The sequence below is a fragment of the Cebus imitator genome, unplaced genomic scaffold (assembly GCF_001604975.1).
Source record: "Cebus imitator isolate Cc_AM_T3 unplaced genomic scaffold, Cebus_imitator-1.0 Scaffold3, whole genome shotgun sequence".
Taxonomy (NCBI): domain Eukaryota; kingdom Metazoa; phylum Chordata; class Mammalia; order Primates; family Cebidae; genus Cebus; species Cebus imitator.
The window spans coordinates 11,517,067-11,530,191 of record NW_016107318.1 but is presented as its reverse complement, the minus strand read 5'-3'; the positions used below and the strand labels follow the sequence as shown (position 1 = coordinate 11,530,191).

Genomic DNA, 13,125 nt, shown 5'->3' with positions numbered 1-13,125 from the left:
TCAGGAGGCTAAGGCAGGAGAATTGCCTGAACCCAGGAGGCGGAGGTTGTGGTGAGCCGAGATCGCGCCATTGCACTCCAGCCTGGGTAACAAGAGCGAAACTCCGTCTCCAAAAAAAAAAAAGAAAAGAGGTCTAATTACAGGAAGCATGATGCTAGCATCTGCTTGGCTTCTGGGGAGGCCTCAGAAAACTTACAATAATGGTGGAAGGCAAAGGGGGAGCACACACATCACATGGCCAGAGTAGGAGCAAGAGATAACAAGGAGGAAGGTGCTACACACTTTTAAACAACCAAATCTCACAAGAACTCACTCACAATTGTGAGGACAGACCCAAGGGGAGATGGTGCTAAACTATTCATGATATGGCCACGCCCATAAACCAGTCATCTCTCTCCAGGTCCCACCTCCAACATTTGTGGATTACAATTCAGCGTGAGATTTGGTGGGGACACAGATCCAAACCGTATCAGGCACAAATCACCCTAATCACCTCCCAAACACCCACCTCCTAATAACATCACACCAGTGATTAGATTTCAACCCGTGAAGTTTGGAGGACACAAATGTTCAGACCATAGCAACTCTCTTTAAGTGTTTCTTTCTCTACCTGGCCCTCTGCGTTTGCTTCTTCCCCAGACCACCCCTCCCATACATCCTCCATCCTTTATTTTTTTTCTCTGTCTTTTTTCTAGTTTCATCCTGTTTTCTGTTTTGCTTTCTTTTGTAGATCCCTTTGGGATCTCTTTATAATTAACTTGTTTCCTGCCTTTTCCCCACAGGCTCTCCCTCTGTTTCCTCTGAGTAACCCAACTCTTCCTTTCCTTGTTAGGAATTACCTTCTTCCTGCCTGTACCTTGTCACATTCCTCATGCCAATGATTGGAATTTGCTTCATTTCAGTTTGGATTATTCTAGTTGAATTACTCAGAATCATATCATCCCTTAGTAGCCACATGTGTTGTTTCCATAAGCAAATCTCTTCCTTAAAAAAATTGTCTCATTGTCTTACCTTCATGAAAACTGAATATATTCTCTTTCTTCCCAGTCTTTTGTATTCTGGATCTTCTGTAAGTCTCACGAAAGGCAAAATAGACCTACCAGCATGAAGTTTCAGAGTAGCACCTCTGGAGTCAGGCAGTCTGGGTATGAGTCCTGGCTCTACCAGCTTTTTAATCTGAGGGATCTATCTTGTTTTTCTTAGTCCCCTTTGCTCACGAGTATAATAAGAGCCATTAAAGGTATTGATTTTATTGAGTTAGGGAAAGTATTTTGTATAATGCTTCCCTGGGTTATATAAAGTATGTAGCATGATTCTCAGCAGATAATGAGATCAACAGGTGTTAGTGATTTGGTTTTTATGTTTTCTTCTCTTTTGGCTGTAGAGTTTACAGAATGTTAGCACTAGAGAAAACCTTAGACCTCATCTACTTTTGACTCTATCCCTTTAGAGATGTGCAAACACATATGCAGAGAGTGCTTTGGGCAATACTTTACCTAAAGCATCCTATTTTTGAAATACCCTAAATAAAATATTCCCATTGCCACCTATACTATCTTCCAAAGACTAAACAACTCTAGTGAGGTTAAAATACACAGACACACTTCTATGTTTAGGAAAATGTAAATGGAAAGATGCTGACAATGTTTTTTTTTAAGACAGAGTCTTGCTCTGTTACCCAGGCTGGAGTGCAGTGGCGTGATCTTGGCTCACTGCAACCTCTGCCTCCCTGGTTCAAGCAATTCTCATCCCTCAGCCTCCCAAGCAGCTGGAATTGTGGAGATGTTCCACCATGCTCAGCTAATTTTTTTTTTTTTTTTTTCAGTAGGTACAGGGTTTTGCATGTTGGTCAGGCTGGGCTTGAACTCCTGGCCTCAAGTGATCCACCCACCTCAGCCTCCCAAAGTGCTCTGGGATTACAGGTGTGAGCCCCCATGCCCAGCAAATTTCTTTCTTTGTTGTTGTTTTTAAGGTAAAGTCTTGCTCTGTCACTCAGGCTGAAGTGCAGGGGCTCAATCATGGTCCATTGCAACCTGAAACTTCTGGTCTCAAGCAATCCTTTTGCTTTGGCCCCCTAAACTGCTGCAGGTGTGAGCCATCCCCCAACTCCCAGCCATCTAGATTTCTTATAATATTGAATACAATGTAAATGCCTTTTAAATGGTTGTGATACTATATTGTTTAGGGACTAATGACAAGAAAAAAGTCTGTACGTGTTCATTATAGACACAACCATTCTTTTCTTTTTTTCAAATGTTTTTTATCCATGGTTGGTTGAATCCATGGATGTGAAATCCACACATAGGAAGGGTAGAGTAATTAGGAATCAAGATCCTGACAAACCAAATGTGAATAATCACAGCATACATCATGAGGTTTTAATGATTAAAGATCTAAGCAGATAAGTTTATACTTAGTCTTCATAAAAATTGCTGAATGTTCATGTCAACCATTTTATGTGTTTTATGAGTCATAAAATACCAATGTCTCTACTGTAGATAATAAATTTAGAGGCCTGCCAGCAACTGCTATAAAGAAACAGGTTCAAGAGACCAGTTGATCTGGGCTTATCTGCTGTTTCCAAGAAACTTGTGCCTTCAGATTAAATACTGGATTCAACACTTTACAATTTTCTTTGGAGGGAGGGAGGCAAAGGAGGGATAATATCAGAGATTAAAAAATTTTAAGATGTACATATTTTTGCAAAGTTAGTATTGATTAGAATAAGAATGGAATTTACAATTGTAAGTAGGCAGGTAATGAAGCATATTTTCAAATAGTTTCTCATTTAAAGTAAAAAACTTGTTTCTTTCAGCGGCCTTTGGCTCTGGGAGCTGATATTTGTATGTGTTCTGCAACAAAATACATGAATGGTAAGATGAGTACAGTGTACTTTGAATGATCTTTTCCTGGTATGTGGAAATAGCATAGGGTTTGGCTTTTGATCCCTTTTCTTTGATTATTTTGTAAGTTTTTTTCTGTGACTTAGGTAGAAAGTAAAGAAAAATCCTTTGATTAAATAGAGGATTTCATTTATAGTACACAAAACCATGTTCACGATTTATGAGAAGAGGATTAAAATTTACTGTAAAAAGTTATGCTTTTATCTTGCTGACATCTTAAAGAAACATTTTGTTTTTATATGATTTTTATTTTATTGTTTTAGACACAGATTATGCTACTCTCTGATTGAATAAAGTTTACTTAAACTTATTTTATACAGCTTTTTCCTTGAGAGTTTTTTCAAGGAAAATCACATTATGGAAACTATAAAATAAAGAGTTAACGTAATTGTTTCTAGTGGAAATTTTTTTTTGTTTTTAGGCCACAGTGATGTTGTAATGGGCCTGGTGTCTGTTAATTCTGAAAGGCTCCATGATAGACTTCGTTTCTTGCAAAATTGTAAGTATTAAAAAGTCCAGATTCCCTATGATGTTCTCAGTGACTACATTTGATATTTATATTTCCACTAAGTGTTATGAAGTGATGGCATTCTAATAATTTATGAAGAAATGAAAAATAGAGGAGAAAAATTTTGATTTTATTATTTATTTGTTTATCTTTTTTAGATGGAGTTTCACTCTGTTGCCCAGGCTGGAGTGCAGTGGTGCGATCTTGGCTCACTGCAACCTTTTCCTCCTGGGTTCAAGCAGTTCTCTTGCCTTAGCCTCCCGAGTAGCTGGGATTACAGGGGCCTACCACCACGCCCAGCTAATTATTTTTATTTTTAGTAGAGACAGGGTTTCACCAGGTTGACCAGGCTGGTCTTGAACTCCTGCCTTCAGGTGATCTACCCGCCTCGGCCTTCCAAAGTGTTGGGATTACAGGTGTGAGCCACTGAGCCCTGCTAACAAATTTTTTTCTGATTTTAGAGAAAAGTGTTATAAAAATAGTTATAGCGGCTGGGCAACAGTAGCTCATGCCTGTAATCCCAGCGCTTTGGGAAGCTGAGGCAGATGGATCACTTGAGCTCGGGAGTTTGAGACCCTCCTGAGCAACATGGTAAAAACTTGTCTCTACCAAAAATACAATAAAATTAGCCAGGTGCAGTGTTGCATGCCAGATACTCAGGAGGCTGAGGCAGTAGGATCCCTGAGCCTGGGAGGCAGAGGTTGCAGAGCTGACATTGAGCCACTGCAATCCAGCCTGGGCAACAGAGTGAGATCCTACCTCAAAAAGAAAAAAAAGATTATAGCATATTAAGGCTTTATGACATGATATAAGAAATGAGTTTGGTGTTTTCATGTCCATCTTAATTATAATCATAATTTGATAAAGCTTTAGTGACTTTATAGTTTCAAGACTTAATGGATTTTTTTCTTTTTAAAAATTATATTTGAAATGAAGGCTTTCACATACTACGCCTTTTATCTCAGGAATGATGGTTAATTTTAAATAGCACTTATCGCATAAACTTACATTTTTCAACAGATGTCTAAACACCATTTCCTGTTTACATTGCTTAGTTTATCTCCAGTATAGTTAAGGATTAAACCATTGCAATTTTGGCAGGTAAGATATAAACATAACTAGGAATAAAAATGTCCTCCAGGAGAGAAACCAAAACTTATTGCTTGATAAGTATCCTTTGGTTTATAAAAAGTAGAAATGAGGTATGTATCCTGGAGGTATGTGAAATCATTGGCTGCTTTGCGCAAAGGCTAAATAGAATGTTTTAGAATATTCAGTAATTATAGGACTTGAACTGCTGTTTTTCTCTGTATGTTGAAATAATTTTTCAAAGAAATACAAGGTTAGGCTATGCACAATTTTTGATTTTGTTAAAATCATAGAAAGGACTATTTATCTTCATATTTGAGAAGTTTATATCATTGTGCTTTTACTTAGTTTTTAGCATATTATTTGCTTCCCCTCATTTTAAAGTAAATTTCTCTAAGCATATTCTATGCTTTGTTCTCGTGCTTCTGATTTGATATAGTATTTTCTTCCTAGAACTCAAACATTGAGCTTTACACCTAACTTCTGAGAGCCACTATAATGAAAAAGAGAAGCCAGATAATTTCTTGGCCATACCCTGCCTTCAGACTAACCCAGGATGTGTTCATTTCACAGCTCTTGGAGCAGTTCCATCTCCTATTGATTGTTACCTTTGCAATCGGGGTTTGAAGACTCTACATCTCCGAATGGAAAAGCATTTCAAAAATGGAATGGCAGTTGCCCAGTTCCTGGAATCGAATCCTCTGGTAGAAAAGGTCATTTATCCTGGTATGTTAATTTGATTTCTAAGCAGATATGCTTATACTAGGATATTAGCAGTTGTCCTGAGCATCATGTTTATGTAACATTTATTTATAAGTTAGGTGCTTTCACTTATTGTTTATGTTCATTTATTATTGTTTATGTTCATTTATTATTATTCATTTATTATGTTCATTTATTATTGAGCTCTGAGGTGGGTCTGGTGGAAGGAAGATAGACATGGTCTCTACCCTTGTATTGCCTCTAGCCTAGTGGATGCTTGGATATTAGAAAACTAGTTTTATGCATTAGATGTTCCTGTGGTGGTCTGTGATTTGAAGTCTTGTGTATGTCTATTCAAAGATTTTAACATTGGACTTCTCAGTTGATTTGCTTATAATCTTGTCAGTCTGCTATTCAGCACTAGCTCTCACTTTAATCTGATAAAGGTTTGTCCCAGTTGAGACTTGATATTAGGTGCCAAAATTCCTGAGGTTCTCTTTTTTTATTTTTATTTTTGAGACGGTATTTCACACTTGCCCAGGCTGGAATGCAATGGCACTATCTCGGCTCACTGCAAACTCCACCTCCTGGGTTCAAGCGATTCTCCTGCCTCAGCCTCCCAAGTAGCTGGGATTACAGGTGCCCGCCACCATGCTTGGCTATTTTTTGTATTTTTAGTAGAGATGGGGTTTCACCAGGTTGGTCAGGCTGGTCTCGAACTCCTTACCTTAGGTGATCACCTGCCTTGGCCTCCCAAAGTGCTGGGATTACAGGTGTCAGCCACTGTGTCCCAGCCCATGAGGTTCTCTTCTGTTTTTGAATTCCTCACCTCTGCCAGCATCTGGAAATGCTTTGTGGAGTTAGCTGACTTACATCTTAACTTTCTGAATTTATTTTTACCAGTCTTTTAAGCTGTGGTGGTCCTAAGTAGTTCTTTTCTTTTTAGATCCTTTTGAGGGATTTAGCCATGTAGTCTAGAATATATAGAAAAATTAAGACTGGTCCCTGTCCACAAGGAATTTAGGAAAACCAAAGCAGAAATACATACAAAACTAAATGCCCTATATGTACTTTAGGTAAAGAGCTATTGATTGGTATATATTTTAGATGGAGGGAGAGAGAAGTGTTTGAGCTGTGCCATGAAGAATGGGCAGCGTTGGTTAAAAGGGCATAGACAAGGTATTGGAGATTTATTCAGGAAATGTTTATTAATTGCCAGCTATGAGCCAGGCTTTGCACTAGGAACTGGGATCTAATTAGTCACAAAAGAAATGGATTTGCCCTCATGGAGCAACTCTGGTGGCTAAGACAGATAATAAGTGAGAAATTACAGGATATAATTAACAAGGGAAGTCCAGGTTGGAGGGACAGCATGTGCAAAGGCCCTGAGATGAAAGGAAGTGCACTGGTGCTGACATAAAGAAAGCTGAAGAGGGAAGAAGAGATGAGGCAATATGAAGCTGGAGAGATAGGGGTCCGAGCAAGCAGTCAGATGCGACCATGACATAATCCTCATCTAAGGCTTATTTGCAATTTATTTAAGCAGACAGTGAAAAATTCTCTCACACCCACAAAATTACATGTTTGTTTCTAAAATACGACTCTTATTATACCTTATGATTACAGGGCTGCCTTCTCATCCACAGCATGAGTTGGCGAAGCGTCAGTGCACAGGTTGTACAGGGATGGTCACCTTTTACATTAAGGGCACTCTGCAGCATGCTGAGATTTTCCTCAAGAACCTAAAGGTAACTTACAAAAGAGGTTTAAAATTTTAAGAGGTAAGGCCTCCTTATAGCAGTTCACCATCTCTCACTTCTACCCAACCCTGATAATCCTTTTGTATCTGCAGGTTATACTCATAAACCTCTTGCTTATGAAATGCATTGGTTGAAAATGACTTAAACAACAATGGTACAGTAGCAGACATCGAAATGTGTTCATTTGCTTAACTCTCCACATACTGCAATCAATTTGAGAGACACAGAGCATTCCAATGCATTTATTTAAAAGTGAACCACTTTTTCAGATGAAATAGGTAAAACCTTGAAGTAGTGTGCAGTTAGTGCCCTGCACAAGGGCTGTTCTGAAATCCATCCTATGAATGGCTTTCCAAACCCTGTGCCTCCTAGGCTGCATCTGCCTGGGGTGAGGCCTTTGCCTAATTTTCAAAAGGCAGGAGGAGGCTCTCAGGGGCCTTGAGCAAGAGTCCTATCTGATTGCATATACTCGGCTTACCTTCAGCTCGTGTAGTTTAAATACTACAGTATAGATTAATAGAAAGCTGCCAGATTAGTTTAAGTGTTCCTGGTGTTACCCTAATTTAACTTTTAAAACATTTGCGAAGTTTTATGACACTATAACAGTCCACATAAAAACTGCTTTTTTTTTTTTCTCCTACTCCAGTAGGGAGTTAAAGAATGTATTTCATAAGTTATACATATTCATAAGGAAGTATGTATAACTTGGTATAGCTTGGTAAGCATTTAGAGACTTTTTTATTTAAGTGGTAACCACAGAGCAAAGTCTCAAATGCAACAATTTTTTTTTTTTTTTTAGACGGAGTCTTGCTCTGTTGCCAGGCTGGAGTACAGTGGCGTGATCTTGGCTCGCTGCAACCTCCCAGGTTCAAGCAATTCTCCTGCCTCAGCTTCACGAGTAGCTGGGATTACAGGCGCTTGCCATTACACCTGGCTAATTTTTGTATTTTTAGTAGACACAGGGTTTCACCATGTTGGCAAGGCTGATCTGGATCTCCTGACCTCATGATCCACCTGCATAGGCCTCCCAACGTGCTGGGATTATGGGCGTGAGCCACTGCCTCTGGCCACTTTTGTTTCTTTTCTTTTCTTTTTTTTTTTTGAGGCAGAGTTTTACTTTGTTCCCCAGGCTGGAGTTCAGTGGCAAGATCTCGGCTCACTGCAACTTCCACCTCCTGGGTTCAAGTGATTCTTCTGCCTCAGCTTCCCAAGTACCTGGGATTACATACAGGTATGTGCCACCATGCCCGGCTAATTTTTGTACTTTTAGTAGAGATGGGGTTTCACCATGTCGGCCAGGCTAGTCTTGAACTCCTGACCTCAGGTGGTCCATCTGCCTCGGCCTCCCAAAGTGTTGGGATTACAGGCATGAGCCACTGTGCCTGGCCTAAAAACATTTATTTTTGGATTTTAGTATTTTTATTTTACTAGAAGATCTAAATTCATGTTTTCTTTGCTATAGCTATTTACTCTGGCTGAGAGCTTGGGAGGATACGAAAGTCTTGCTGAGCTTCCGTAAGTACAGTTTTGTTTTTCTGTGTATTTTAAACTTGATGTCAGCTTTAATGATAGAAAAAGAAATATGATAAGGTCAGGGATAATTCAAGATATTTAACAATAAGAATAGCATGGCATTAATCAGAATGGACTCTAACCCTGTCAAGATGGAGACCCTGGTAAAATCTCGTGGCTGGCTACTTGTTAGTGAGCAGGGGCTACTTGTTAGTGAGTGGGCTACTTGTTAGTGAGCGGTGTCCTCTGAAATGTGGCTTCCTTCCTTGCTCTGTCAAAAAGAGATTCCAGTTGTAATTGTATTCTAGGATCTCTGACTTCTGACCTAACCTAGGGCCACATGTTCGACCCTACTCAGCCTTAGAGGGAACTGGAGACTTTGTACTAGAAAATGATTAGTGATTATCATTTATTGATTACCTGTCCCGCCAAGCATTCTGTTTTCAACGCTCTTTGGGAAACAGAAAATGTGTTTCTGATGAAACGCTTCCATGTCCTTGATTATTAGAAAAGAGCCCTGCTAGATATTGTCAAATCTGTTTGTTTTCTGTTCTCTGTGGGATAAACCTTTAATATCTCTATATTGTTTACAAGATAAATCTAAACCCCACCTTGGTACCAGGCCCTTCACCAACTAACCCAGTCAATTCATCTAATTTTATCAAAGCATCAGAGGATATTGGAACAAGAAGCAGCCTAAGATCATACAGTCCAACACCTTATTTTACAGGCAAGAAAACAAATATCCAGAGAGTTGAGCTGATTGACTCTGGTGTCACACAGGAACATGTCAGCAACTTCAGTCTTGGCTTTGCGACAGAAACAGTGAGGGGGGTAAAAAGAGCCTGGATCTGGATTTGAGATCTGCTTTCACCAATTAGTTAACCTTTTTTTTAAGGAGTTTTGTTCTTGTGGCTCATGCTGGAGTGTAATGGTGCAATCTCGGCTGAATGCAGCCTTCACCCCCAGTGTTCAAGCCATTCTCCTGCCTTAGCCTCCTGAGTAGCTGGGATTACAGGCGCCTGTCACCACACCCAGTTAATTTTTTGTATTTTTAGTAGGGAGGGGTTTCACCATGTTGGCCAGACTGGTCTCTCAAACTCCTGATCTTGTGAACTGCCCACCTGGGCCTCCCAAAGTACTGGGATTGCAGGCGTGAGCCACTGCGCCCGGCTAGTTAACCTTTAAACTTCCATTTTTTAACACATACAATGGGATTAATAATTAGTGATTATCAGCCTGGTGCAATGGCTCATGCCTGCAATCCCTGTACCTTTGGGGAGGCTGAGGTGGGTGGATCACTTGAAATCAGGAGTTCAAGACCTGGCTTGGCCAACATGGTGAAACTCTGTCTTTACTAAAACACACACACACACACACACACACACACACACACACATACAATTAGCTGGGTGTGGTGGTGCACACCTATAATCCCAGCTACTTGGGTGGCTGAGGCATGAGAATTGCTTGAATCCAAGAGATGAAGGTTGCAGGGAGCTGAGATTGCACCACTGCACTCCAACCTGGGTGACACAGCAAGACTCTGTCTCAAAACAAAACAACAATGAAAAATTAATGATTATTATTTATTAATTACCTGTCCTACCAAGCATTCCTGATATATATATAGCCTTTATTGTATGCTACTATGACCATATGTTGTAATTATTGCAGGGGTAAGTTAAGATCATAACCTATTTTTAACTGTACTAAATATATACAGTGTGTTTCTGTGCTTCATTTTCATAAACATTTATGGAATAACTTGTTATGTAAGTATTGTGTGGAGAAATAACAGGGCCCACCAAAGTTTAGGCCTATTTTCTGTCTTTATATAGGAGTTTACAGTTAGAAAGTCAGGAAGTCTCACAAAGTTAAAATAAAAATGTCCAAATAATGATTTCAAATAATTCGTGTAACACAGTTTTTTGTTAGTCTTTCTGGAAGACACCTGCTAGTAAGTTTAGATGCACAAGAGGGCACACTCAGCATGTGAAATGGGTTTGTTTTTCATAGTAATGAAATGTGTTACCTTAAGACTCTCATGTTTAAAAAAATTGTCTTAAAATAAATCTCTCCTGATTTATTTAGGGATTTTTGTTTAAAGTTGCTTGGCCCCTAGACACTCGGGTTTGGGATATAACCCCAATTTCAGAGAATGAGTGGATTTAGGTCAGGGCCTGTCTTTTCTATCACCCTGCATTCTGTGTCTCCCAACTCTGCTGCTAATAGTGCAGCATTGCAATAAGGGAGGGAGGAAGTGAAGCCAATGTGTATTAGCTTAGTCTTCCAGCCTCACAACACATGTAACTCTGTGACCTTAGAAAAGTTACTCATCCTCTCTACATCTCAATTTCCTTGATTGTAAAATGCAGGCAACACTCTACATAGCTCTTAGGTTTGTTGTGAGAACGTGGGAAAAAAATCCCTAAGCTGATGCCCTGGTTCATACTAAGTATGAACCCAATAAATGTTAGCACCTGCTATGAACTATTACCTTTTGTTAGGCGTCTACTACATTCCAGGTGCTTAGAAGTGCTTTATACATGTTCCTTAAAATTAATGCCTGTGACAAACTTTTAAGACAGGTGTTATATCCAATTTTTATTCATTAAAAATGAATTAATGCACACAAACCACCTAGTAGAGTATCTGCCTCATGGTAAGCACACAGTAGGTATATCTATTATTATTTCAGATAAGGAAATAGGCACTGAGAATGAGTAACTTCTATAAGGCCACATAGCCAATATGGGAGGGGCTAAGATTCATACCGAAATTGGTTGGTCAGAAATAAGACCTGAGTTCTTATTTCTACATGTACCCACTCTTTTAAGGAATTATGAGTCTCCCAGGGCAGAACATTTTAAGATGGATGTTTGTGTGTAAAATCTTTAGTAGTGTGATAAAGGAAGATATCCATCACTCAGACCACAACTGAGATTTTTTTCCCCAAGGCTCTCAAGTAAGGGAGACGAAAGCAGCTTAGGTATTGATTTTGCTGGTGGTGGGCAGGGAAAGGAAGAGTGGTTGGTTGTCATACACATACTGGGGGTAAGACGCTAAGCCTCTCTTCCATGTTTCCTCACAGAAATTTCTCCTTCCCTTGAACTTGGCAGTCTTTTTGTCTATATTTGTTTGGCATTGTTTATATAGACTATTTTGTTTTGCGAATTGTCATAGTTTTAGCTCTTGCTTTGTTATTTCGGGTAAAGAAAATATCTTATTCTTCTTTGTTTCCCAATTTTTTACTGCAGTGCTTGACATATTATGGGTGCTTTTCCTTTACATCTGTTGATCATTGTAATGAGCTGCCAGATAGTTTGAAAAATCCTTCAAGGACTCTATGCCAGGAGTTATATTGTGGAATTCTGAATGCTTAGTGGTTGCTACTAGTGATTCTTGGTGGTCTTTCTCTGATGTGAAGGAAGAAAGCCCAGTTCTGTCCCGGGAGTGGGGGACTACCAGGTTGCCTAAGGAGGGTTGAACCAGCCCAGGTCGGAAACGGAGCAGGTCAAAACTCCCGTGCTGATCAGTAGTGGGATCGCGCCGGTAAATAGCCACTGCACTCCAGCTTGGACAATGTAGCGAGACCCTGTCTCTATTATAAAGAAAAAAAAATTTAAGAAAAAAAAAAAGGAAAGCCCAGTTCTGGATTGATCCAGAGGAAACTAATTATGACAGGCTCTTGGTCCAAGTAGCAGTCCAATAGGTTGGTCATGAGGCACATGATTTCTGGCCAAAGCCTCATTTAGGCAGGTTTTGAAATCTACACACTGGGGAGGCTATGCCTTACCCTACTGGGGTGCTTGACACACAGTTTCATTATTTGGATTGATTATATCTTACTGGTGATATAAACAGGATAAAAAAAACTCTTGCTTTTCACTTAAAATCATGGCCAGAAGAGGTAAGTTTCATAGTTTTCTCAGTTTTTGGCTGTGAATTATAGGGGGCATGCAAAATTTGATATTTGGAGCATAAAAAATTTGAGGGCAATTTCTATTTATGAGACAGAAACATGCCTCCACGGGCACAATACAGTGATCAAAATTTGCTCATGTCTTCTTTAGGGCAATCATGACTCACTCATCAGTTCCTAAGAAAGACAGAGATGTCCTTGGAATTAGTGACACATTGATTCGACTCTCTGTGGGCTTAGAGGATGAGAAAGACCTATTGGATGATCTAGATCAAGCTTTGAAGGCAGCAGTAAGTCTTATTATTGTGTGTGTGTGTATGTGTGTCTGCTTAATCTTGGACATGGGTGTAACTATATTTACAAAGAGTGGTCTTACTGTGAACGCTAAAGCTTTTCTGTTCCTATAAAAGACCAGGTGTATAAATGTACAGGGAGCTCAAAGTGCATATTTAAGCACGGTAGTAGGCTGGGTGCAGTAGCTCACGCCTATAATACCAGCACCTTGGGAGGCAGAGGCGGGTGGATCACCTGAGGTTGGGAGTTCAAGACCAGCCTGACCAACAAGGAGAAACACTGTCTCTACTAAAAATACAAAATTAGATGGGCGTGGTGGCGCATGCCTATAATTCCAACTACTCAGGAGGCTGAGGCAGGAGAATCGCTTGAACCTGGGAGACAGATGTTGCCATGAGCTGAGATCGCGCTGTTGCACTCCAGCCTGGGCAG

General features: G+C 39.8%; 1 protein-coding gene across 1 annotated transcript in view; it reads left to right on the top strand.

Annotated features, from left to right (window-relative positions):
• Positions 1 to 13,125, top strand: part of CTH (cystathionine gamma-lyase) — a 26,182-nt gene that overhangs the window by 12,466 nt on the left and 591 nt on the right. Inside the window, exons 6-11 of the mRNA XM_017531910.2 lie at positions 2,816 to 2,873; positions 3,325 to 3,402; positions 5,074 to 5,226; positions 6,829 to 6,950; positions 8,425 to 8,477; positions 12,551 to 12,689. Coding sequence (XP_017387399.1) covers positions 2,816 to 2,873; positions 3,325 to 3,402; positions 5,074 to 5,226; positions 6,829 to 6,950; positions 8,425 to 8,477; positions 12,551 to 12,689 — 603 coding nt within the window. The remainder of the gene's footprint in view (positions 1 to 2,815; positions 2,874 to 3,324; positions 3,403 to 5,073; positions 5,227 to 6,828; positions 6,951 to 8,424; positions 8,478 to 12,550; positions 12,690 to 13,125) is intronic.